Consider the following 27263-nt stretch of genomic DNA (forward strand, 5'->3'; position numbering starts at 1 on the left):
ATCGTCGAGGGGACACTGAATAGTGCACGGTACATCCAAACCGTCATCGAACCCATCGTTCTACTATTCCTAGACCGGCAAGGGAACTTGCTGTTCCAACAGGACAACGCACGTCCGCATGTATCCCGTGCCACCCAACGTGCTCTAGAAGGTGTAAGTCAACTACCCTGGCCAGCAAGGTCTCCGGATCTGTCCCCCATTGAGCATGTTTGGGACTGGATGAAGCGTCGTCTCACGCGGTCTGCACGTCCAGCTCGAACGCTGGTCCAACTGAGGCGCCAGGTGGAAATGGCATGGCAAGCCGTTCCACAGGACTACATCCAGCATCTCTACGATCGTCTCCATGGGAGAATAGCAGCCTGCATTGCTGCGAAAGGTGGATACACACTGTAATAGTGCCGACATTGTGCATGCTCTGTTGCCTGTGTCTATGTGCTTGTGGTTCTGTCAGTGTGATCATGTGATGTATCTGACCCCAGGAATGTGTCAATAAAGTTTCCCCTTCCTGGGACAATGAATTCACGGTGTTCTTATTTCAATTTCCAGGAGTGTATAACACCAGGAGAAAGGATGATCTTCACTATGCAGGGTTAAATCTGACTTTGGCACAGAAGGGGGTAAATTATGCTGTCACAAAAGTCTTTGGCCACCTGCCAAACAGCATCAAAAGCCAGACAGATAGTCAACCAACAATTAAAAATAAATTAAAAGAATTTCTAGACGACAACTCCTACTCACTAGCTGAATTTTTAAATATAAATTAATGGAGGAGAAGGAAGAAAAACTAGCTTAAACATTTGTGTCATGCAATATTTTGTGTAATGCAATATCTTGTACAGACATCTTTTATTAACCTGACACGTTCCACATCATTATTAAGTGTCGTATTCATGATCTATGGAACAAGTATTAATCTAATCTAATCTAAGAGTTTGTCACATAAACTGCAACAAATGAATGCAACAGTTTCACAGTCTTACAGTTTTCCCTGTGCTCTGTCAAAACAAAACTTATGTTTTTAACATTTTCAAACTTTTCCGTTTGCAAACAGTCAAATCCTGCATATGTCCAAGCAAATCTAAACATGTCCTGGAATTTTGGAGAGCGAAGTTGATTATGTGTGATTGCCTGAACTTTGATAATTGACACGCGATCACGTAAACAATACTGCTCTGTGTACCTGTGCAGTTTCGCAAAATAATTGTCTGAAAATAAAAAAAATTAAACTTTTCATTCGAGGGAAGATTTGAACCACGGACGTATCGTTCCGCAGCTGCTCGCGCTAACCACGGGACCACGGCGCTCCTGATCTCACATTCTCCTTGATGTTGCATATCTTGCACATGGACTACTCAGTTTGTACATTTTGCTTCTTTTTTTCGTAGTTCCACACAACTTCTTCCCGAATGAGATTTTCACTCTGCAGCGGAGTGTGCGCTGATATGAAACATCCTGGCAGATAAAAACTGTGTGCCCGACCGAGACTCGAATTCGGAACCTTTGCCTTTCGCAGGCAAGTGCTCTAACACCTGAGCTACCGAAGCACGACTCACGCCCGGTACTCACAGCTTTACTTCTGCCAGTATCTCGTCTCCTACCTTCCAAACTTTACAGAAGCTCTCCTGCACACAGTTTTAATCTGCCAGGAAGTTTCGTATCAGCGTACACTCCGCTGCAGAGTGAAAATCTCATTCTGGAAACATCCCCCAGGCTGTGGCTAAACCATGTCTCCGCAGTATCCTTTCTTTCAAGAGTGCTAGTTCTGCAAGGTTCGCAGGAGAGCTTCTGTAAAGTTTGGAAGGAAGGAGACGAGATACTGGCAGAAGTGAAGCTGTGAGTACCGGGCGTGAGTCGTGCTTCGGTAGCTCAGGTGGTAGAGCACTTGCCCGCGAAAGGCAAAGGTCCCGAGTTCGAGTCTCGGTCGGGCACACAGTTTTAATCTGCCAAGAAGTTTCATAACTTCTTCCTGTTTTCTCGAGTGATCTCTGTTTAGTTTTTCAAGCCCTATCCACTGTGACAATTCATAACTAAATTTGAGGGGGGTGCGATGGGGAGCTTCCCTTGTAAGAATCGATGAATCGCATGAACTTTGAATCGTCACAACTCGGAAACACGCAATCGTTCTTACGACTCTTTTGAACGACGATTCGTCCGTATCACGATTCGATTCTTACGATTCTTTATTCAGAGTCGTTCAAATGAACGACTCATTCACGAATCGCCACAACTCTAGTGTACATTATACTGTAATAACCATCGAACAGAACCAACAATTTTAGTCATACAGTACAAATTTCTTTTTCTTCAAAGTGATGCGGATAGTAAATGATGATCCGGATAGCTGGAATTATACTGTACCTAACTTATTCTTTCCAGATGATAATTACAATGTAGAGTACCACTCGTAAACCTATATACTGTGAGAACGTAACAGTGCTGCATTTCGTCAAACAACGAAATGTATCTATCACTTCATTCGTCTGAACTTGACTCCCGCAGAGAGCACAATCCGTCGCTAAACCCAGCAGCTCCATCTGGCTGCTTACTTCCAACGCTGGCCGGCGTCGCTGCAGGCCGTTGGTAGAAATGAAACAGCGACGAGTTGGGGCGAGCTTCGGCTGTGTTGCGGACGCTTTTACAGATAGCGCGCTGTTTGATTACAGTCGTCAGGCGTGCGTGGGCGAGCGGCTGGCGAACCGCAATTACTGCGTCCCGCGTCCCGGCTTTACGCGTCGCCTCTACACACACACACACACACACACACACACACACACACACACACACACACACCGCAGCTGCTAGGGACGTCTGAGCAGATACTTCAGCTGCAATATCGCGTAGCTTGTACAAGCGCTTCGAATGCCAGCGCGCGCACACACACAGTGAGGTCACTTTACAGCCAATGGCGCCACGCAGTAGACTCTCCTGCTTCGTATGCTAACCGATCACCGATGTGTCCATGACAAAGTACTTCACTTTGGCTTGCATAAAACATCGTGACTTCAATACTAGCAAATACAGAATACCCCAGAAGACATGACAATGTAGCAAAAACAGTACATCAACAACTTGCCATACAACATAAACTAATAAAACAACACGTTCCCACATACAAGTATGCACCACAAAATGTACTGGAGAATGATGACTACAAATTATACTGGAACAGAACCATTATAACAGATAAAACACCACCACATAACAAACCTGACATCGTACTCACCAATAAAAAGAAGAAATTAACACAACTAATCGAAATATCCATACCCAATACAACAAATATACAGAATAAAACAGGAGAAAAAAGTGAAAAATACATCCGACTGGCTGAGGAAGTCAAGGACAGGTGGCATCAGGATAAAGTTGACATTATACCAATTATACTATCAACTACAGGAGACATACCACACAATATCCACCAGGACATCAACGCAATACAGCTACATCCAAACGTATATATACGACAACAGAAATCTGTAATTATTGATACATGTTCAATTAGCCCAAAGTTCCTAAATGCAATGTAACATATACCGTGTAGTTAAAAGGAAGTCACGCTTGATCAAGGTCCGCGTCACTTTCCATTTTTAACCAGACATAACGTCTGAGAAAGGAAAAAAAATAATAATTCTACAGTTTAGTTAGGTGCTAAAATTGGGAGTAATGTAGGGGAGGGAGTGCAACAGAGGGAGGGGGGTGGGCGGGTGTAACAGCCAATGTCTGATTGCCTTCAGAGGTAATGGTCTAAGAAAGGTTGGGAAGCACAGCTCGAGACAATGTATTTCATACACAAAAGCAAGATTGCTGTGTCGACATTACAGATAGCGTAGAGAGCCCATGAGTTGTAACAACTGAGGTAGCAGGTTCGCGTCCATCTCCTCCCAGTTTTTTAACACTTCATTTTCTACAATATTCTGAGTCTTTCTTATTCGTTTAATCCAAGTATTACCTGAGAAGCCGGTGTTATTATGAATAATGAACTTGCTGTAGTTCTTGTTACAAAGGCCAACGACTGGAATGTTTCCCCGGTGCTCAGAAATATTAACGTGACTGCCAGGCTGTGTGTGAAAGTAAGCACGAGTTACACAGTGAAAGTTTTTGATGTTACGAAATTCTATGTAAGATATATGTACCTATCTCTGGGTTTATGAACTGGCACATGTTCATAGCTTGCTGGTAAATATCTCTTTCCAAAGCAACAGTCAAGCCAATGGAAGATTTTATCGTCATCCCGTCCAAAAAATGTCAAGTCAAATCAAATATCAAAACCATGGTGATTTGCTTTTTTTGATGTCAAGAACGAAGTTCATTCAGAGTTTGTTCTGCCACGTTAGACCGTCAATGAAACTTTTTATTTGGAAGCTATATATTAAGTTGTGTTCGTTAGAAAAGACCTGATTTGTGGCAAACAAGAGACTGGTTCTTCCACCACGACACAGCCATCTCTGTTACACTTTTTTTGGCTAAAATGGCATAGTCTCGCTACCCTACGCACCTTACTCGCCTGACCGTGCGACTTTTTCTTATTTCCACGCATGAGAAGGTGATGGAAAGACACCGATCTGACGGCACCGAAAAAGTCAAGAAAAAACGAGGGAGTGAGTTTCTGAAGATGACTACAAAAATGTTTCTAAGAGTGAAAGAACCGGTAGGACAAATGTATTAGCTGTAATGGGGATTATTCTGAAAGGGATAAAGTTGTTTTGTAAGCAATTTGACAACATATAACTGTTAAAAAATAATTCCTGTTTTTTTGGGTACCCCTCGAAGAAAAAACCATGTAGAAATATTTTACACGGATAATACATTTTGTGGGCGGACACTGACACACTTTGTTAGTGTCCTTTAACGCACTGGTCTGGCTGTGATAACGCCCTTCGTTGGTAGATAACGTAGCCGCTCCAATCCAGTCTGCGGCAAACCTATACGGCCTTTTCCTGTATCTCCTCAGCTTACAGTACATGGCCCCTAACATTTCCCGTAATCCATTACTGCACTGCAATTTCATTACAATAATCGGAACTTAAATGGGATCAATGTTAACCAGTGTTGAGATCCAGTCCGTGTGACACATCACAAGAAATATTTATGATACTATGATTACAAGAAGTTAACTAGAAATTTCGCTTTCCTTCTATGAGTCGTCTCCGGCCACGTGACTACAACTGCCGATCATATTGCCAAAGTTTTGACTATCTACTCTTCCGGGCAAGAATGCTACATATTTTAACACATATTACCTCTAAATCTAACAGTTCGACGCATTTATTTAGATGAGGTGAATAGCAATATAACATTTTTCGCTGAGAGTGGTGTTGTCTAGAGGAAAACATCGCTGTTGGGCAACCGAAAGATATGCAGAAAGATTTGGATAAAATTTCCTTTTGTTGCCATGAATGGCAGACCTCTGTGAATATGACTAAATGATATGTAACATCCATAACAGAGAGAAGAAACCCAGTAGCTTGTTGGTGAAGATCTGGAGAACGTTATATCGTTTACATATTGTGTGTGATATGGGACGAACATTTTAAACCAGTATTATGTAGGACAAATGCAAATCTTCGATTTGTTGGAAAAGTGCTTAGAAAGTGCAGAGCATCTGTAAAGGATCGTGCCTTAGAGAATTGTTGCGGAATGCAGCAGGTCGTTGTAGCTCGTGCGTAAGTTTAACGGATACGCTCACGGAATTTCTATGGAGTCTTTGGAAGAAACGGGACGTTCTCGCGAAACACTGTAGGTTAACTTTAGATAAACAGCATTTGAAGAAGACTGCGCAACCATTCTGCTTCCACCATTGGAAAACTCGGGTAGGAATGACGAGAACAAGATGACATATTTGTGCGCATTCACAACACTATAGTCATTCTGTACGCGAACGGTTTAGAGCAGAAAACCACTAATGTCGGTATTAAGTACCCACCACCACTCACCATGCAGCATCTAGCTGAGTGTTTTGTAGATGTAGAATGAATAGACTGTCCACGAATGTATAGTGCATATTAAAAGCGATAGTGAAGAAACAATTTTTCGGGAAGAGTAACTTTAAAATAGCCGTTTCGTTGTACATTCTTTATTTAAGTGAAAGGCATAATTTAAGTTCTTTAAAAAAACTTCAGAATTGGACAGAAGATAGAGGGGACGCTATCTTCATGTGACAAAATTTTATCAGAATTCCAATTGGGAAGTTACGGACTGGTTAATAAAGCTATGAGATTGCGGTGGTGTTTTAGAACTCACTTTATACACAGACACAGATGACATCTGCGTAATACACTCAGACGCTCAAGGTAGCCAGGAATTTAGCGCATAATCGCTGGTTACCACCGTCTGAGTTGTATATCGGTGATCTCACACGTGGAACTTCGTAGCATCCGACAAACGTAAATGCACAGTCATTATGCAAAAGGACATGGAAGCAATGGAATATTGGAGATCTGTAAATTCGTGTGTGACAATTTGTCTTAGTTGACCAGTAATGCCGAATGTAGAAATGTGAAGTGTTCTAAGTGCCTAGCGACAGCCTACGTTACAGCAACTATGCCAGTACTTCATTTAGAAATAAAACAATTCTTCTGCACGAATCCTGTTCAAAGAAAATAAAGCACAAATAGAGTTCCATTACTTAGACCCTTAGCGAAAAAAAAATTCCTAAGAATTTTTCGTAAAATTTTACATTCATTTTGTCCTCGTCACTCTAACGTAACCAAATTATTGCGAACTTGCTGTTCGATAAATACTTAATTCAGGGAAATACGAACAGTACAGTTTCTTTTGAGAGATTTCTCTATTGTGAGCTGCAGAGGTCACCCATTTATGTCGGTCCATTGTATCAAAAGGTATAGGACAACCTTTGCGGAAAGTCATGTCATTCCACCTGTGAAAAGCACATTCCAGGGATTACGACTATGTTTCCAGGAGTTCTCTGACACGTCTCACAAAAATACCGTTCTGAATTCGGCAGAAAACTGATAAACAAAGGTTGGTGAAGAAAGGTTTACGTAAGTAATTCATTAACGCCATAAAAAAGAAACAGCCCTATCAATTTATGTCCCTCCTCTGCCATGGCCCCGTGATGTAACTTTTTCTGTTAGACTTAAAACCTGTAATTAAAAATCTAGCGGACTGAAACAGCCTGTCTTTTATTGAACTGAATACAAAAACATCTTTATGCATTCGAAAATCAGTCAATTTTGGAACTGCTTGTTAAGCTGCGAGATTAACGGGGTTAGAAGGGCAATTCGGAGAAGTTAGTTGGGGAAAAAGTTTCGCGCATCAATTACAATCTTAAAATAATCATGAAACAATTAAAATCAACGACTAGCCAAATGCATTTATTGAGCTGTATATTTCCTATGTTTCTTCGTAGATTCCAACAACATTGACTGCATTAAGCTGTGATCAAATGTATCACACTGTTCGTGCCGCTTGAGTACTTTCCTCGATTTCTAACACTGATGACATATTTGTCCCCTTTAACTAACAATTCCTATAGTAATTTATTTTCAGTGATTTATAATTTCAGCTATCCATCTTTTGTATCTACTGTCGAAAGCGTTATTAATATTTTTAAATATTTTATTCTACAGACTCTGCGAAGTGTCACTATCAGTGGACGAGAACGTACCGGAAGACAATCCTAATGGACTTCACTATCACACTACACAGATTGTATTCGTGTAGTTCAAGATATATATACAGAATAAAAGGCAACAGCCTAAACTACTACGGTACAAGTCTAACTTTAAACTGTCAACAACCACATTTACGACGAAAACACTGATAAAATGAGAAAGATAATCGTTAAGTAAACGCTTGAAAGCAACTGCGGTACGTACCTACTGATGAAGATCACGCCCACTACTATAAAGATGCACACAGGACCATAATTTCTCAAACCCATACAATTTTTGAATTGGAAAAATGTTAATCCGCGACTGACCATAATGCGCAGACGTCAACACTCCGTACACAGACTAGGACATGGGCTAATATCTTTGAATTAACCAGAGAGTAAACGCGAAGATACATCGTGCGAATCTTGAGACTTCGCGCAATCCATAACAGTAGTATTTCGTTTGAGACGAAAACATTAAGGACAGTCGAACTGCCAGCTGTCTTTGGCTAAACCGTATCAGGAACAGATTAGAACAGCGAATCACACATACTTACTGGTTCTTGAGATCATAGAGCATCATCATCACCATCTTATCAGGTGTCAGAAGAACGACCTGCTATGCAAGCCAATGCAGTGCGGTGCTGTTACAACACAAAAATTGACAAGAAGCAGTGACACGTGGTAATAGGAAGAAGGAAGAAAAAACCTTCATGTCCCATTGGCGATAATGTTATTAGAAACGGAACACAAGTACAGTTTGTGGGAAATAGGCTGACATTCGCTTTAAATGATTTCTGGGAAGTCCGAAATTCTAAATCTGGATATCAGGTGCGGAATTTGAACTGTCGGCTTCCCGAAATCAAGTCTTGAGTATTCGCACAGCCCCATGCGCTTCGTAGGATTGCGACTGTCGCTGTGACGTTGGATAGACTAGCGTCGTTCGTTGCGTTAATACCGGAAAATAAGGCAAGTGTATTTACATTTGTAGCTTGTAAAATTTAGAACAAAATTACATTAGCACACTTACTTGCTGCATGTGAAGTTGAAAAAATATGTATATATGACGTAGGAGAAATGCGCTTCGTACTAAGAAATTTTCCAAGTCTTATATCACTGTTAAATTCTTTGAGATTCTCGCATTAATGCTGTTTAACAAAGGTCTTCAACGACAGCTTACTTGTGTCTAAAATCCATCGGTCTTTCTTGCAGATGAGTTTAGCGATGACTTCTTCAGTCTACTCAGACTCTGAATAGAACTTAGACTTTCTAAGTCTCTTTCAGCGTGGAAATGACGTTAGTACAGTAGCTGCAGCTCTGGGTAAGGTCACAGTTCGCAACGTGAAGTTACAAACTTTAAGGGCGATCTGTATCAACATATCCGCTCCCTAATGAGCGCACTAACTTACAGTGGAACCCAGAAATGACATGTTCAACTGAATTAAGTAGAACTAATAATTAAGTTGAATAAAAATTGAAAGTGACTTTTAGCGAGATTTTCAAACCTAGAACCAGGAATTATGACACTTCACACTTTGTATCTGAAGATATCTGCAACAGACGTGCAGAATGGTACGAGGAGGGAAAATTTGTTTCATTTGTACAAGTGTTTTGTAAAAAATATCTTGTTAGAGAGATCTCGTTAGAACACACGTTCTTCGTTTAGCAGCAGGGTTGCAGTGGAAATCGTGAAATGCTCGACTCTTCGTCAAAGTTGACGGTTAAACCACATACTGAGTATTCCTATCTTTGTTTATAAAAATGGCTCTGAGCACTATGGGACTTAACTTCTGAGGTCATCAGTCCCCTAGAACTTAGAACTACTTAAACCTAACTAACCTAAGGACATCACACACATCCATGCCCGAGGCAGGATTCGAACCTGCGACCGTAGCGGTCGCGCAGTTCCAGACTGTAGAGCCTAGATACGCTCGGCCACTCCGGCCGGCCCTTTGTTTATACTCCATACAGATCTTTAAGGGGAGTATTATACAACATTACTGGTCCGAAGGGTAATAAATAGTAAATTCCATTTTTGTTTAACTGGAACTTTTGAAAAATGTCAAAAACAAGAATGAAAAACCGATTAGTAATGGAAAAACTGACGGTCACGGGGGAAAATTTTCATACGAAACGTTTTGATATAATCATCCGACAGAAGGATAATTTTGTTTGAACTTTTCCCACACAGTGACTGCTTCTACATCTACCTCTACATACACACTCTGCATGCCACTGTACGGTGCGTAGCGGAGAGTATCTTGTACCACTACTACCCGTTTCCATTCTTGTTCCAGTCGCCAACAGAGGGTGGAAAGAACTACTGCCTATATGACCTCGTACGAGCCCTATTTTCCCGTATCTTACTTCAGTGGTCCTTATGCGAAAGATATGTTGGCGGCAGTAGATTCGTTCTGCACTCAGCTTCAAATGCCGGTTCTCTAAATTTTCTCGATACCGTTGCTTTGAAAAGAACATCGCTCTCCCTCCTGGGATTCCCATTCGAGTTCCGAAGGATCTTCGTAATACTTGCGTGTCGTTCGAACCTACCGTAACAAAACTAGTAGGCCGCCTATGAACTGCTTCGATGTCTTCCTTTAATCCGACCAGGCTCTGATCCCAAACACTCTAACAGTATTCAACAATAGGTCGCATTGGTGTCCTATATGTGATCTCATTTTCAAGTGGACCACACTGTCCTGAAATTCTCCGAATAACCGAAGTCGATCTTTCGGCTTCCCTAATATAATCCTCGCTTTGCAACTTTACGCCCAGATATTAAAACGACGTGACTGTTTAGAACAGGACATTACTAATACTATATCCTAACATTATAGGTTTGTTTTTACCACTCATTCGATTTACTTACATTTTCTCATGTCTGTTTACACTGCTAAACGCCTAAATTTTAATGAATTAAGAAAAACTACATTCATTGTTGAGTTTAAATAATATGATGAGTGGGGGAGCTTACAGCGGCAAGTTGTCTACACAGCTTCTCCACGCGCTCCGCTTGCAGGCTGTGATCCCGCTATTTAGTCAAGGATCCGTGTAATTATGGAATGAGCTGTAGCCGGCAGTGAGCGAAAGTGAACTGTGGTCGGTGCAGACAGCTATCCGACCGCAGCTTTCAGCCGACTAGATGACTGTGACAAATTTTTTTAAAATTTGATATGCTCTGGCTGATTAGTCCTCCTTCAGACCAGAGGTAGGTGTAGGTGTGTGTGTGTGTGTGTGTGTGTGTGTGTGTGTGTGTGTGTGTCCTTAGGATAATTTAGGTTAAGTAGAGTGTAAGCTTAGGGACTGATGACCTTAGCAGTTCAGTCCCATAAGATTTCACACACATTTGAACATTTTTTGAAACATGCGATAATGCAGGATGTTACAGTTGTCGATTCGTTTCTTTCGATAAAAACGCGTTTTACGGGTGTCTGATTTGTATTTAAAACTTAATATGAATGCCCCACGTGTAATTTCTAAGGTTGTTCTTAAACAAGCTTTGACCGTATCACGACATGCAGAGTTTCATAACTGTACCTGGACGCCTGCACGAGTTTCGAGACAGTTTAATGTATCGGACGAGTTTCCGCTAGTCATGCTTCACCGTCCCATCAAGAGGAAGAAAAAAACTTCGTTTGCTCCCTCTCAAAGGACCGATACAGAGCCTATCTGTGGTGCCTGTACCTCGCTGCAAACACCATTGAAATACGGCGATACCAACAGCAGCGAACCATCTGCACCTCACACACTAGTGACCTACAGGATGTATAAAAAGTTCTCTGCTTACTTGTTTGCATCATCGTCATCAAAATTTAGCCCATGACGACGGTGAAGGAGGCAATCATCAAAAGCTTCGAATTTTATCCGAAACTGACGCGATGAGTAAACAGAGAGCTCTTTACGCAAGGACTCCGTCGCGAAAAAACTTTGTAGTCAAACCTACAGGGTTACGGTAATTCTATTCCCCGTAGATTTCTCGCGTCTCTCAGAAACTAGGCTTCTGTACTTTCCTTAGCGCATATCTTAAAAAGAAACGTGTGCGACAGAACGGCAGAAACATGACATGAACATATTGAAATATTAATTAGCAAAGAAAGCACGAAAGCGGATGCTGAGGACGTCTCGTTGGAGAACGCTGCAAGCCAAACCCTTCGCAAATATGTGCCACATATGCTAATAGTTCAAGTTTACTACGTAATGGCAAGATCGGAACTAATTGCTTCCAGTAGGACCATCAGCTTAATGTCTAACTTCGTTAATCAATCCTGACCGTTGACCACTGCCATTACCGCTACTTGTCGAAACTGTAAATGTCCGGTATCCTACAGGGATGCTAGTAAAATTCTTTTCAAAGCATCTACATGAAAATTCTGCTGTTCACGTGTAAGTACTTGGCTGAGGGATCACGGAACACTTTCTGACTAATTCTATACTGCTGCACTCTCGAGTACCAAATGGGAAAAACGAACACCTAAGTCTTCACGCAAACTCTGATTTGTCTTATTTTATTACGCTGGTTATTTCTCCTTATGTAGGTAGGAATCAACAGAATATTTTGAAATTCGAAGGAGAAATTTTATGAGAAAAATTTTGTGAAAAGATCTCACCGCAACGAAAAATCTCCATGAAAAACACAACCACATCGTAACACCACCACATCCGAATTTTACTGCTGGCACTACACACGGCGGCAGATGAGGTTCATTGGGCATTCGCCTTACACACACCCTGCCACCGGATCGCCACATTGTGTGCCATGATCCGTCACTCCACACAACGTTTTTCCGCTGTTCAGTCGTCCAATGTTTACGCTCCTTACACCAAACAAGCCGTCGTTTGGCTTTTACCGGCATGATGTGTGGCTTATGAGAAGCCGCTCGACCATGAAATCCACGTTTTTTCACCTACCGCTTAACTGTCATAGTACCTGTAGTGGATCCTGAAGCAGTTTGAATTCCTGTGTGATGGTCTGATTAGGTGTCTGCCTATTACACAACAGACCCTCTTCAACTATCGGTGGTCTCTGTCAGTCAATAGACGAGATCGGCCTGTACGCTTTTGTGCTGTACGTGTCCCTTCACGTTTCTGCTTCACTACCGCATCGGAAACAGTGGAGCTAGGGACGTTTGGGAGTGTGGAAATCTCGCGCACAGACGTATGATAAGTGACACCCAATCACCTGACCACGTTCGAAGTCTTGAGTTTCGCAGAGCGCCCCATTCTGCTCTGTCACGATGTCTAATGACTACTGAGATCGTTAATATGGAGTACCTGGCAATAGGTGGCAGCACAATGCACCTAATATGAAAAATTTATATTTCTGAGGGTGTCCGGATACTTTTGATCACATAGTGTACGTGAGAGTCTGTTCCGTATTTTGCGTTAATACAAAACGATCTGCCCGTACTTGAAATTCTTCGATGTTGTTCGTCAGTTTTATCTGCTAAGGATCCTACACCGAGGAGCAATATTCCAGGTAAGAAAGGACGAGCACAGTGTAGGCAATCTCTGATAGATCTGTTGCATCCATATGGGCCCAAATAGCGGCACTGAGGGCACTCGTCGTCGCTGTCGCCGCCGCACACCATCATACGGAGGGTACCCCGTACCACTACAGTCATTCACTTTCCTGCTCTACTCGGAATCAGAGCGAGGAGAAAGACCTTTAGGCAGCCTCAGTACGAACCGTAAAATGTCGCGTCTTGCCTCCGAGATCGTTAAGCGAAATGTCGTAGGCAGCAGGTGAATCAGTCTGCATTCGGCCTCAAATGCGGTTCTCTGGATTGCCGCGACAGTGCCTTGCGAAAAGAGCGTTGACATTCCTCTTGGGCCGCCCATTTGAGTTCTCGAAGCGTCTCTGTAATGCGTCCGTGTTCACCAAACCTGCCGACAACAAATCTAACATGTCTCTAAGTCGCTTCGATGTCTTTGTTTAATCCGTCCCGTTGCGGATCCAAATACTCTAACAGTACTCAAAAATGGGTCGCACTGTCATTCTATACGCCGTCTCCTTTACGGGTGAGCTGCACTTTCCCAATATTCTCCCAGTAAAACAAAGTATAACATTCGTCTTTCCTACTACCAATCCGGCGAGACCGTTCCATTTTATATCGCTTTGCAATGTTACGCTTAGAAATTAAATCTGTGTGTGTCAAGCAGCATCCTACTTGTGCTGAATTCCAACGTTACAGGACTGCTTTTCCTATACATCCGCATTTATTTACATTTTTCTGCATTTCGATCAAGCTGCCATTCATAATACGAATTAGAAATTCTGACTACGTCATTTTTTATCATCCTACTGTCATTCGACGCCGACGCCGCCTTCCCATACACCACAGCGACATCAGCAAAAACTTGTTAAGTTGCTGCTCAGCCTCTACGTCAGATCATTAATGTATAGGCACACTAAGAGCGATCCTGTCACACTTGCCTAGGCCACTCCTGACGATATCTTTGTCTCTGATGAACACCCGCCTCGAAGACAACGTACTGCTTTCTATTGCTTAATCTTCGAGCCGCTCACATATCTGCGAACCCAAACTGAATATGCTCGGACCTTCGTCAACAACCAGCAATGTGCCTTGAAAGTGGCGGGGCGTACTCCCGCCGAAATATTGGCTGTCACTGTAAATATTACCTGGCTGAATTCCCATAAGTTGTTTGAAAAAGATACACAAATGTATATGCTGATGGACCTGACATTATTATGGGCTACGAATATCTCCTGAAGATGACATCTCATGAAATATATTGCCACATATTTAACTTCATCCCATGGCTGAAAAGGGAAGCAGTCAAGAAAGAGATACGTAAAATGCTTTTGTGAAATATGTCAGTCGACTCGGATGGAGAGGACTCGTCCTTAACTTATTCACATTCAGTAACTTACACAAGTCTGTGATTGGCATGAAGTTTGTTTCAGGCACTCCAAATTCAGTATTCAACTATTCACGAGTGCTTGTGCCACTGTTGCCGACTGCTGGTTTGGCGTCGCGACCATTTCTACTTGTTGTTGTTGTCTTCAGTCCTGAGACTGGTTTGATGCAGCTCTCCATACTACTATATCCTGTGCAAGCTGCTTCATCTCCCAGTATCTACTGCAACCTACATCCTTCTGAATCTGCTTAGTGTATTTATCTCTTGGTCTCCCTCTACGATTTTTACCCACCACGCTGCCCTCCAGTACTATATTGGTGATCCCTTGATGCCTCAGAATGTGTCCTACCAACCGATCCCTTCTTCTAGTCAAGTTGTGCCACAAACTCCTCTTCTCCCCAATTCTACTCAATACCTCCTCATTAGTTATGTGATCTACCCATCTAATCTTTCGCATTCTTCTGTAGCACCACATTTCGAAAGCTTCTATTCTCTTCTTGTCCAAAGTATTTATCGTCCATGTTTCACTTCCATACATGGCTGCACTCCATATAGATACTTTCAGAAACGACTTCCTGGCACTTAAATCTATACTCGATGTTAACAAATTTCTCTTCTTCAGAAACGCTTTCCTTGCCATTGCCAGTCTACATTTTATATCCTCTCTACTTCGACCATCATCAGTTATTTTACTTCCTAAGTAGCAAAACTCCTTTACTACTTTAAGTGTCTCATTTCCTAATCTAATTCCCTCAGCATCACCCGATTTAATTCGACTACATTCCATTATCCTCGTTTTGCTTTTGTTGATGTTCATCTTATACCCTCCTTTCAAGACACTGTCCATTCCGTTAAATTGCTCTTCCAAGTCCTTTGCTGTCTCTGACAGAATTACAGTGTCATCGGCAAACCTCAAAGTTTTTACTTCTTCTCCATGGATTTCAATACCTACTCCGAATTCTTCTTTTGTTTCGTTTACTGCTTGCTCAATATACAGATTGAATAACATCAGGGAGAGCCTACAACCCTGTCTCACTCCTTTCCCAAGCACTGCCTCCCTTTCATGCCCCTCGACTCTAATAACTGCCATCTGGTTTCTGTACAAATTGTAAATAGCGTTTCGCTCCCTGTATTTTACCCCTGCCACCATCAGAATTTGTCAAAAGCTTTCTTTAAGTCTACAAATGCTAGAAACGTAGGTTTGCCTTAATCTTTCTTCTAAGGTAAGTCGTAGGGTCAGTATCGCCTCATGTGTTCCAACATTTCTACGGAATTTATCTTGACAAATTATTTATGACAGTGAGTACATCCCTGCAGGTGTTTTATTGAATGGAACCAAAACATCAGTCCACAGAAAGTCGAATGGTGCTATGCTTCAGGTAACCTCTGCAGTGGTACTCTTGTTCAACACAAATCCGCTCTCTGTGTGAACTGTATGCAATTCCGCACATATTGGTTTACTTCCGTCTGCCTATTCCTCCACCACCAGCTTTCTGCTACTATTTGTTGGTGGATCAGCAACCTTCATGACCCGCTAATGTGTGATCACGAGCTCCTTACAGATCTCGCCTCCGTAGCTTCGGTGGTACCACTACCCGTGGTCGCAAATAGGCTTCTCTGCATACGAAACTGTGACTGCTTAAAATACTGCTTGTATTCGTTGTCCGCTCTGTGCGCAGATTGCCATTCCTTATGCACGTTATCCCCAATACATAATACCGCTACTTTTCTATTGAAACCAACCACATTTCGACGCTTCTTCCTAGGTTTATGCGTGACTTTCAAATGAGATTCACTTAGTCTTCCTCCCAAAGTGTCAACCTACTAAGAGGATCCGTTAACCCCAACAACCAATTTAATGCCGCGTGACATGTTATTACTCTAAATTTTTTGACATGCAGGTAATATTTGCAATACGCCATTATACGAATAAAGCTTAACATCTCTCTCTCCATCGTGGAACAGTTTCGTTGTGCAAAGTTTAGTGTTTATGCATAAGGTGCCAACGGCCTTGCCACATTGGTAACTTCGGTTCCCGTCAGATCACAGAAGTTAAGCGTTATCGGGCTAGGCTAGCACTTGGATGGGTGACCATCCGGTCTGCCGAGCGCTGCTGGCAAGCGTGGTGCACTCAGCTTGTGAGACAAATCTTTCAAGGCACATTTACGAATATGGAAGCTGTTTGTTGCCCTCCATACATGGTTTCTCCTTTCGAAAAAAGGACAACCTGAGTTTCGGATGAGCGATGCTTTGTTTTCTAAAATCGTGCTGATTTATGGACACAAGCTTTCCTTTCTCAAGGAAATTTAATATCCAGAATGAGATTATCACTCTGCAGCGGAGTGTGCGCTGATATGAAACTTCCTGGCAGATTAAAACTGTGTGCCCGACGGAGACTCGAACTCGGGACCTTTGCCTTTCGCGGGCAAGTGCTCTACCATCTGAGCTACCGAAGCACGACTCACGCCCGGTGTTCACAGCTTTACTTCTGAGAGTATTTCGTCTCCTACCTTCCAAACTTTCTTTCTGGAGTGCTAGTTCTGCAAGGTTCGCAGGAGAGCTTCTGTAAATTTTGGAAGGTAGGAGACGAGATACTGGCAGAAGTAAATCTGTGAGCACCGGGCGTGAGTCGTGCTTCGGTAGCTGAGATGGTAGAGCACTTGCCCGCGAATGGCAAGGGTCCCGAGTTCGAGTCTCGGTCGGGCGCACAGAAATTTAATATATTCCAACTCAGAATATGCTCCAGAATTTTGCAACAAACCGATGTTAAGGTTATTGGTCTGTACTTTTGCGGGCCAGTTCTTTTAACTTTCTTATATACAGGAGTCATCCGCGTTTTTTTCCAGTCGCTTGAGACTGGTTTACAAGTGACTGAATAGGCACGTATGGCTAAATTTTCTCGAGTTCTCGGCAAGATCTTTCGCTATGTGGAAGTAGTTGTATGCTTCGTGGATTGATCTCATTGTGGACGCATGAATTTGAACTAACTTTTCCCTGTCAAGATTTGCTCGTTCCCTTTTGAACCGAAAATACAATCATCTGTTTCCGCAGCAGTTTCCCAATTTGATTGTTAAACCACTGAGGTTCTTTTACGTTCTTCGTCAACTTAATCGGCTCACACTTTCCTAGAGCGTGATTTACAATCAGTTTAAGATCTGCCCGTAATTCCTCTACGTACGTCATATTGGAGCCAAATAAATCCATCCATTGTGCAAGTGGGATACTAACGACTCCGTATCTGCTGTTTATAGCATAAATACTCAGCTAGCCTTCCTGACTCATTGATTTACTTCAGTTACCATCGTTTGTATAGAGACAAGAATTAGTGATCATGGTACCGACACTCGATAAGGTCAAACCTGTTTATAGGTACAAACTCTGAACTTTTTCTGTTACGCACGGGATTGTGTAACTAGTTGGTCAAGACAGTTTTCGGGAAAAAAAGTACAAAAGTACTTCACAAGACTGACTGCCCATACCACCTGCAGTGAATCCAGAAACGTCCCAGCCTATACTCGGTAGATTCAAGTTTCCACCAACTAACGCTGCATGCTGTGGCTTTCACCGCGCTACTGAGTGTTGACTTTCCTCGAATGGTTCTACAACATTTACGGCATAGACAGCTGATCGGTAAAAATATCCGGTAACGAACTTGAGTTGCTCTGAGCCTGCTACTAGTGCCCAGTTAAACTCAATTTTTGCACCGAGATTGACAATATCTTTCTAGACGGCAATGAACACTCCACCTCTTACTGCATCTAATCTACATTTGCGATATACGTTCCATTCCTCGCTTAATATTTCGGAGTTTTTTTACTTTGGTTTTGAGCCAGTTCTCAGTTCCGAGAGTACTTCGAGCGTGGTAACTTTTCTGGACCACTACGCATTTAGCAGCATTACGGAAAGACCGATCCATCATCTACAGTCCGGAAGAAAAAAATTGTCCCCTCCAACCGCAAACTGATCGAGAAGACCAAGTAGCGAAGACGTGGGAGGCCAAGAAATTATATGTTACACGGTTTCGACAAGTGAATTCCTCCTCCGCACCCTTCTGAATCCTTGTCCTCTGTCACTGATAACCATTTATCACAGAACATAAATCTTGACTTCACCTTAGTTGTATCTAACAGGGGGTATCTTTTTGGTGCGCCCTGTATCAGGCAACAGAAGCATATTGCCAGTGATGTTTTCGCATCCGTTCGAGTTATTTCTGGAAATCGCGATAATATTGCAAGGAGTTCAGTAACATTCGCAAGATATGAACCTTGGGTAAATGCAGGATTTCCGAGACAATAGCATGCTGTGCAGAATCGACGGTGACGCAATAGCTATAAACAGTGAGCTATCTCTACGGAACTGGATGGGCGAGTCAGCAGGGAGTGCCGTCACCGCCATCATAAGCGCAGGGAGCGCATTCAGCGCTGGCTCGCAGAATCCCAAGCTGCTGGAAACCTTCCGATCAATAATCAAGATTCCAGCTCTTGCTTGATTTGACAAGTCATGGGTACAGTCTCTCTTCTTCAACGACAGGAAATCATAGATCATTAGCCGATTCTATCTGCAATAAACACAACGAGCTTCTGTGAATGTTGCAGGCATCATTTCAAGTGCTGTACTGAATAGCAGATACGTTTATGGATAGGGCGGCTGTATGTGCTCACTGACTTGTGTTTTGGCGGGGGTGGTGGTGGTGTCTGCTAGCTTCAGGTGTCAATCTACACTCTTAAGAAAAAGAGGAGAGGGAAAAAAAACCGAACCGCGAAGGAAATATTCGAACAGGATGGAAATCAGTAGATGTGATGTACATGTAAAGACAAATAAATGGTTACAATTTCACAAAAAAAACGATGATTATTTCAAGAGAAAGAGCTTTACGAAGTGAGGTGTCAGTAACGCTTTGGTCGACCTCTGTCCCTTATTCAAGCAATTATTCGGCTTGGCGTTGATTGACAGAGTCAATGGAGGTCTTCCTTTTGGATACTGAGCCAAAATCTGTCCAACTGACGAGTTAGATCGTCAAATTCCCGAGCTGGTTGGATGGCCCTACCCACAACATTCCAAACGTTCTATATCTACATCCATACTCCGAAAGCCACCAGACGGTGTATGGCGGAGGGTACTTTGGAATATAAGGGAGAACCGATAGAGGTACTCAGTCTCGTATTGTTCGTGGAAAGAAATATTGTCGCTATGACTCTGTGTGGGCTCTAATCTCTATGATTTTATTCTCTTGGTCTCTTCGCCAGATATACGTAGGAGGGAGCAATATACTGCTTGACTCCTCGGTGAAGGTGTGTTCTCGAAACTTCAACAAAAGCCCGTACTGAGCTACTGAGCGTCTCTCCTGCAGAGTCTTCCACTGGAGTTTATCATCTCCGTAACGCTTTCGCGATTACTAAATGATCCTGTAACGAAGAGCGCTGCTCTCCTTTGGATATTCTCTCTCTCTCTCTCTCTCTCTCTCTCTCTCTCTCTCTCTCTCTCTCTCTCTTCTATTAACCCTATCTGGTACGGATCCCACACTGGTGGGCAGTACTCAAGCAGTGGGCGAACACGTTTACTGTAACCTGCTTCCTTTGTTTTCGGATTGCATTTCCTTAGGATTCTTTCAATGAATCTGAGTCTGGCATCTGTTTACCGACGATCAACTTTATATGATCAATTCATTTCAAATAACTCCTAATGCCTACTCCCAGATCATTTATGGAATTAACTGCTTCCAGTTGCTGACCTGCTATATTGTATCTAAAAGATAAAGGATTTTTGCCGGCCGGAGTGGCCGAGCGGTTATAGACGTGCAGTCTGGAACCGCGCGACCGCTACGGTCGCAGGTTCGAATCCTGCCTCGGGCATGGATGTGTGTGATGTCCTTAGGTTAGTTAGGTTTAAGTAGTTGTAAGTTCTATGGGACTGATGACTTAAGGAGTTAAGTCCCATAGTGCTCAGACCCATTTGATAAAGGATCTTTCTTTCTATGTATTCGCAGCACATTACATTTGTCTACATTGAGATTCAATTGCCATTCCCTGTACCATGCGTCAATTCGTTGCAGATCCTCCTGCATTTCAGTACAATTTTCCATTGTTACAACCTTTCGCTATACTACAGCATCATCCGCAAAAAGCCTCAGTGAACTTCCGACGTTATCCACAAGGTCATTTACGTATATTGTGAATAAGAACGGTCCTACGGCACTCCCCTGCGGCACACCTGAAATCACTCTTACTTCGTAAGACTCCTCTCCATTGTGAATGACATGCTGCGTTCTGTTATCTACGAACTCTCAATTGGGGAGAGATACGGGGACCTTGCCAGCCAAGGTACTACCTGGCAAGCACGGAGAGAAACAGTAGAAAATGTCGCATTATGGCGGCCGGTCTTTTCTCGCTGAAACGTCAGCCCAGGACGGCTTGCTATGAAGGGCGAGAAAAAGGGACGTAGATCATCGTCGACGTACCGCTATGCTGTAAGTGTACCGCAGTTAGCAACCCAAGGCGTCCTGTTATGAAAAGAAATGGCACCCTCGACCATCACTTCTGGTTGTTCGGTCTTCTGGCGGGAGATTGTGGGACTGGTATCCGATCACTGTCTGCGGCGACTCCAGCTACGTCTCCGATGGTCATCGGGGCTCAGTTCGAAACAGGAGTCATCACTGAAGACAGTTCGAGCGCAGTCAACGAGATTCGAGTTCGAAGACTTGTTTGGAGACGATCCCGACAGTGGTGGAATACCAGCCTGGCCGTCGTTCGCAGTAAGGCCCGGCAACCAGGAGTGATGGTGGGGCAGAGTGCCGCTTCTTTTCATAGCAGGACCCCTTTGGTTGCCGCCCGCAGCACCCTTACACCTCAGCGGTACCTCGGCGATATTCTACGCCCCGTTTTGTTGCCCTTCGTGCCAAGCCAGCTCAGGCTTAAATTTCAGTGAAATAACGCCCGCGCGCACACTCCATGTATTTCTACACCTTGTCTTCGTGCTTGCTAAACCCTATCTTGGCCAGCCAGGTCGCGGAATCTCTCTTCAATTAACAACGTTTGGCGCTTTATCGACAGAGCCCTCCAACGAGCTTCGGATTTTGACGATCTAACGCGCTAACTGGACTGAATTTGATACGATATCCGTCAGGAGGACATCCAAAAGCTCCGTCAACCAGTGCCAAGCTGAGTAACTGCTTGCGTAAGGGCCAGGGGCGGATCAACGCATTATTGACTTTCTAAATTTATGAAGCTCTTTCTCTTAAAGAGAACATCCGTTTTTTTAAGCCCATATTTGTGCCCCTTTCAATGGCAGTAAAGTACTTAGTTGTGCGCTCTTGTTACTCTTTCACCTTTATTTTATTCTCTATGGCATACCGCGAAGAATGCAGGTAACTTTCCCCAGAGTGTTCTTCCAAAAAAAAAAAAAAAAAAAAAAAAAAAAAAAAAAAAAAAAAAAAGTCAGAAAGCAAAATTTGCTTACCTTTCAAAGTATCTGATACAATTTACTTCTTCAATATTCATAATCCAGGCGCGCAAGTAATTTAACCGGGAATCCCTAGAAGAACAGAGATGTTCTCGCTGAAATGTTTTCCGGAAATTTAGATTCGCTGAGGAACGATTTTTCTTATAACTAGCGTACGGACCATCCGGATAACAGAAATTAAGAGATGGACGAGGGGGGAAAGAGTGGTGACAAGTCAGCAAACGTGGTATTTCTATGACTTACTAAACACGAGAAAAAATTACAACGGCGGGAAGAACGGGCGGCGAGTGACGAGCAATTTATTAGGCACCACAGACTGGAGCGAGACCCGTCGGCGTAACCGAGGTCGCTAATGCATGTTTGTGCTGCTGCCCTGCACTCGGCAGCAGCGCATTCGAATGAAGTCATGGGAAAAAAAGCAGACAAGCTCCAATCTCTTTCATTAAATTCGGTACCTTCCCCCGCAGTGTGTCACGGAATGAGGATATTTAACACTGTTTATGTCAGATGGGAAAGTTTGCACGGTGGCAGCTTTGGTGCTTGCGCCAGCACCAGATTCCATCTTCTCCTTTCTATCATCATACAGACTCATCCTACACACACACACACACACACACACACACACACACACACACACACACAAACAAACACACACACACAAACAAACACACACACACAAACACACAAAAGGAAAGCGGGCACTAAGATCAGTCTGAAGAACCCTTCCTGACTAGGCGGCTGAACCTTCCTTCCTCATTGTCTGCAAGCGAATGATACCTTAAGACTTTTCTTTTTGAGTGTATTTGTGATCACCCTGTTTCTCCTACAGGTCACTTTCTTTTTCAGGTGTGGATTACCCAGGTTGTTACGCTTATTTATTCTTTGAACTGGAGAGAAATCTTTGTTTTACATTGTTTAACGGCTAAGAGCACATTTCTATTGATGACTTACGACAACCCGACGGCAGCGCCCTCCACACGGAGGAGGACGTAAGCGCCAATTGAAGACCAGCCGTTCTACGAACTCTACACCACTGACTTCGGAGCTGTATTGTTTCTCTTGTTTTAAGAGTTGTCTATACTGACGAGATTTTCTTATTTTGACCATCACCCACTGCTTCTGACACATCACTGTAAATTCTCAATTTATTTACTTAAATATTTGCATGTCAAGTTCCGTAGGACCAAATTGAGGAGCAAATCTCCAAGGTCTTGGAACGTGTCAGTACATGAACTTACAACATAAAAGTAATAGATAAAAATAAATGTCCATGAATTTGAAAAAAAAGTCAGTCCATAAGTTTAAGCAAACGCTATCAGCAATACATTGACAATCAGCTTAATTTTTCAAGGAACTCCTCGACAGAATAGAAGGAGTGACCCATGAGGAAACTCTTCAGTTTCGATTTGAAAGCGCGTGGATTACTGCTAAGATTTTTGTATTCGAGTGGCAACTTATTGAAAATGGACGCAGCAGTGTACTTCACACCTTTTTACATAAGAGTTAAGGAAGTACGATCCAAATGCAGGTTTGATTTCCGCCGAGTATTAACCGAGTGAAAGCTGCTTATTCTTGGAAATAAATTAATATTGGTAACAAGAAACGACAATAAGGAATATACATATTGAGAGGCCAATGTCAAAATACCCAGACTCGTGAACAGAGGTCGACAAGAGATTCGTGAACTCACACCACTTATTGCCCGAACCGCCCGTTTCTGAGCCAAAAATATCCTTCTAGAATGGGTAGAGTTACCCCAAAACATAATACCATATAACATAAGAGAATGAAAATAAGCTAAGTAGACTAATTTACGTGTCGAAGTATCACTCACTTTTGATACCGTTCGAATAGTGAAAATGTCAGTATTAAGTCTTTGGACAAGATCCTGAACGTGGGCTTTCCACGACAGCTTACTATCACCTGAACACCTATGATTTTGAACTGTTCAGTTTCACTAATCATATTCCCGTTCTGTGAGATTAAAACGTCAGGTTTTGTTGAATTGTGTGTTAGAAACTGTAAAATCTGAGTCTTACTGTGATGTAACGTTAGTTTATTTTCTACAAGCCATGAACTGAGGTCATGTAGTGCACTACTTGAAACCGAGCCAATGTTGCACACAACATCCTTTACTACCAAGCTAGCGTCATCAGCAAGCAGAAATATTCTAGAGTTACCTGTAATACTAGAGGGCATGTCATTTATATAAATAAGGAACAGGAGTGGCCCCAACACTGATCCCTGGGGCACCGCCCACTTGACAGTACCCCACTCAGATCCCACATCACAGCTGTAAACAACATTGTGAATAATGACCTTTTGCTGCCTGTTGCTAAAGTACGAGGTGAACCAATTGTGAGCTACTCCCCTTATTCCGTAATGGTCCAGCTTCTGGAGCAATATTGTGAGATCAACACAGTCAAACCCCATTGTTAAATCGAAATACGCCAAACGTTGGAAACTTTTTGTTTATCCCATCCGTTACCTCACAGAGAAAAGAGAATAGAAGTCGTTTGACAACTGAAAATGCTATAAAGCCGAACTGTACATTTGATAGCAAATCGTGTAATGTAAAATGATCAATTAACCTTACGACGCTTTTCGATAACTTTTGGAAACACTGATGGCATAGCAATAGGTCTAAAGTTATCTTCATTATCCCTTTCTCCCTTTTTATAAAGCGGCTTTACTACTGAGGACTTTAATAGCTCAGGAAACTGACCATTCCTAAAGGAAAAATTACAAATATGGCTAAATACAGGGCTAACATGTGCAGTACAGTACTTTAATATTCTGCTAGGCACTCCATCATAACCATGAGAGCCCTTAGTCTTCAGTGATTTAATTATTGACTCAATCTCCCTCTTGTCTGTATTACAAAGGAGTATTTCAGACGTCAATCTCGGAAAGGCATTTGCTAAGAAATTTATCTGATTTCCCGTAGAAACTAAATTTTTATTTAATTCATCAGAAATGCTCAGAAAATGGTTGTTAAATACTGTACCTATATCTGATTTATCAGTAACACAAATATTATTACTGCGAACTCACTTTATATCATCGACCTTGTGCTGCTGACCGGACACTTCCTTCACAACTGACCATATGGCTTTAATTTTATCCTGTGAATCAGCTATTCTATTTGCATACCACATACTTTTTGCCTTGCTAATAACATTTTAAGCACCTTACAATACTGTTTGTAATGGGATACTGTAGCTTGATTGTGACTACTTCTAACATTTTGATATAATTCTCACTTTGTTCTACATGATATCTTTATCCCACTAGTCAGCCAACCAGGCTGTCCACTACTGCTAGTACCCCGTTTAGAATGTTCTAATGGAAGGCAACTCTCAATGAGCGTGAGAAATGTGTTATGGAAAGCATTGTATTTATCATCTATATTATGGGAACTATAAACATCTTGCCACTCTTGTTCCTTGACAAGTTTTGAAAAACTCTATTGCCGTTGGATTAACTTTCCTACGTAGTTTGTAATTAAATACGACATTAGTTTGAGTATAAAAACCTTTTTGTGTTAAGATTTGTGCATCATGGTCTGAAAGGCCATTCACCCTTTTACTAACAGAGTGCCCATCTAGTAGTGAAGAATGAATAAAAATATTGTCTATGACTGTGCTACTGTTCCCCCGCACCCTAGTTGGAAAAAAACACAGTTTGCATCAAATCATATGTATTTAGGAGATCTACCAACATCCTTTTTCTTGCACAATCATGTACAAAATTAATATTGAAATCACCACATATAACTACTTTCTGGTACTTCCTACAAAGTGAATCAAAAACCCTCTCTAGCTTAAGAAAAAAATGCTCTAAAGTCGGAGTTAGGGGACCTATAAACATCAGCAATTAGAAGTTTAGTTTCACTAAATTCAACTAATGCTGCACAACTTTCAAATATCTGTTCAGTGCTGTGTTGTGATACGTCTATGGACACAAATGAAATACTTTTACGTACAGAGTCACTCCCCCGCCCAGCAAGGAACTCCTTGAGAAACAGCCAGCAAATCTGTAGCCTGGTACAGGAAGCCTCTGAATTATCAAATTATTTACGTGGTGCTCTGATATATCAATAATTTCACAGTTAACATCAATTAGCAATTCATTAACTTTATCTCTAATACCTCTTATATTTTGATGAAATATGCTAATTCCTTCTCTACCTGGAAACATTACATCCTCTGGAGGTGAGACCTTAGTTAGGTATACCTGCTTAAAGGAAATGCATCTATCAGCTGACTTCAGTCTAAAGAAGGTGCAGCTCTAACACCAACTACTACAGGAATTTTTCCATGAGTGGTTCCACCACCACCACCACCCACTACACTGTCACCTATAAACTTAGCCAGCCTCCCCTTCCCATACCTATTGAGGTGCAGGCCATGCCTAGTGAAGCCCCATCTACTGATAGACCCAACTGGCACCACTGAGATGTGATCCATGCCCTCCGCCATCAGTGCCCTCCTCAGCCCCACATTAATGCGCGTAACAGCCGCATTAAGGTGAGTCCGATCTTGACGCTGAAAGTTAAGTATTTCATTTATCTTACTGTAATAAAAATTCATTAATACGATTTGCTTGAATTGTTGCCTAGCGATCCGAGAAAGCACGTTTCCTAGGTAACCATTACTCGACGCATATTCAGGACACACCATATACTGACAGACGTAGTCCACTTCGCAGCATAGATGCAATAGTACAGAAAACATCAGATAGTAATTTAAGTGATGACTCTGCAGGAAGACTGTCAGAGGCAGAAAAAATAAAAAAACACACACTGAAGTGAATACACATTAAGGTACCGATGATCACAATATCTGTATTTATACCCCGAACACCGTATATACACTCCTGGAAATTGAAATAAGAACACCGTGAATTCATTGTCCCAGGAAGGGGAAACTTTATTGACACATTCCTGGGGTCAGATACATTACATGATCACACTGACAGAACCACAGGCACATAGACACAGGCAACAGAGCATGCACAATGTCGGCACTAGTACAGTGTATATCCACCTTTCGCAGCAATGCAGGTTGCTATTCGCCCATGGAGACGATCGTAGAAATGCTGGATGTAGTCCTGTGGAACGGCTTGCCATGCCATTTCCACCTGGCGCCTCAGTTGGACCAGCGTTCGTGCTGGACGTGCAGACCGCGTGAGACGACGCTTCATCCAGTCCCAAACATGCTCAATGGGGGACAGATCCGGAGATCTTGCTGGCCAGGGTAGTTTACTTACACCTTCTAGAGCACGTTGGGTGGCACGGGATACATGCGGA

At 42.5% G+C, this 27263-nt stretch overlaps 1 protein-coding gene across 3 annotated transcripts in view; it reads right to left on the reverse strand.

Annotated features, from left to right (window-relative positions):
- Window positions 1–27263, reverse strand: part of LOC126356038 (unextended protein-like) — a 482388-nt gene that overhangs the window by 222049 nt on the left and 233076 nt on the right. The window contains exon 1 of one of the 3 annotated variants that reach the window (XM_050006735.1): window positions 7839–7996. The exons of the other annotated variants lie outside the window; for them this stretch is intronic. Within the exon in view, the coding sequence (XP_049862692.1) occupies window positions 7839–7945 (107 nt within the window). The 5' untranslated portion in view covers window positions 7946–7996. Of the gene's footprint in view, window positions 1–7838; window positions 7997–27263 lie in introns of those variants that run through there. 3 annotated transcript variants of the gene reach the window in all.

The sequence above is a fragment of the Schistocerca gregaria genome, chromosome 1, assembly GCF_023897955.1.
Source record: "Schistocerca gregaria isolate iqSchGreg1 chromosome 1, iqSchGreg1.2, whole genome shotgun sequence".
Classification (NCBI taxonomy): domain Eukaryota; kingdom Metazoa; phylum Arthropoda; class Insecta; order Orthoptera; family Acrididae; genus Schistocerca; species Schistocerca gregaria.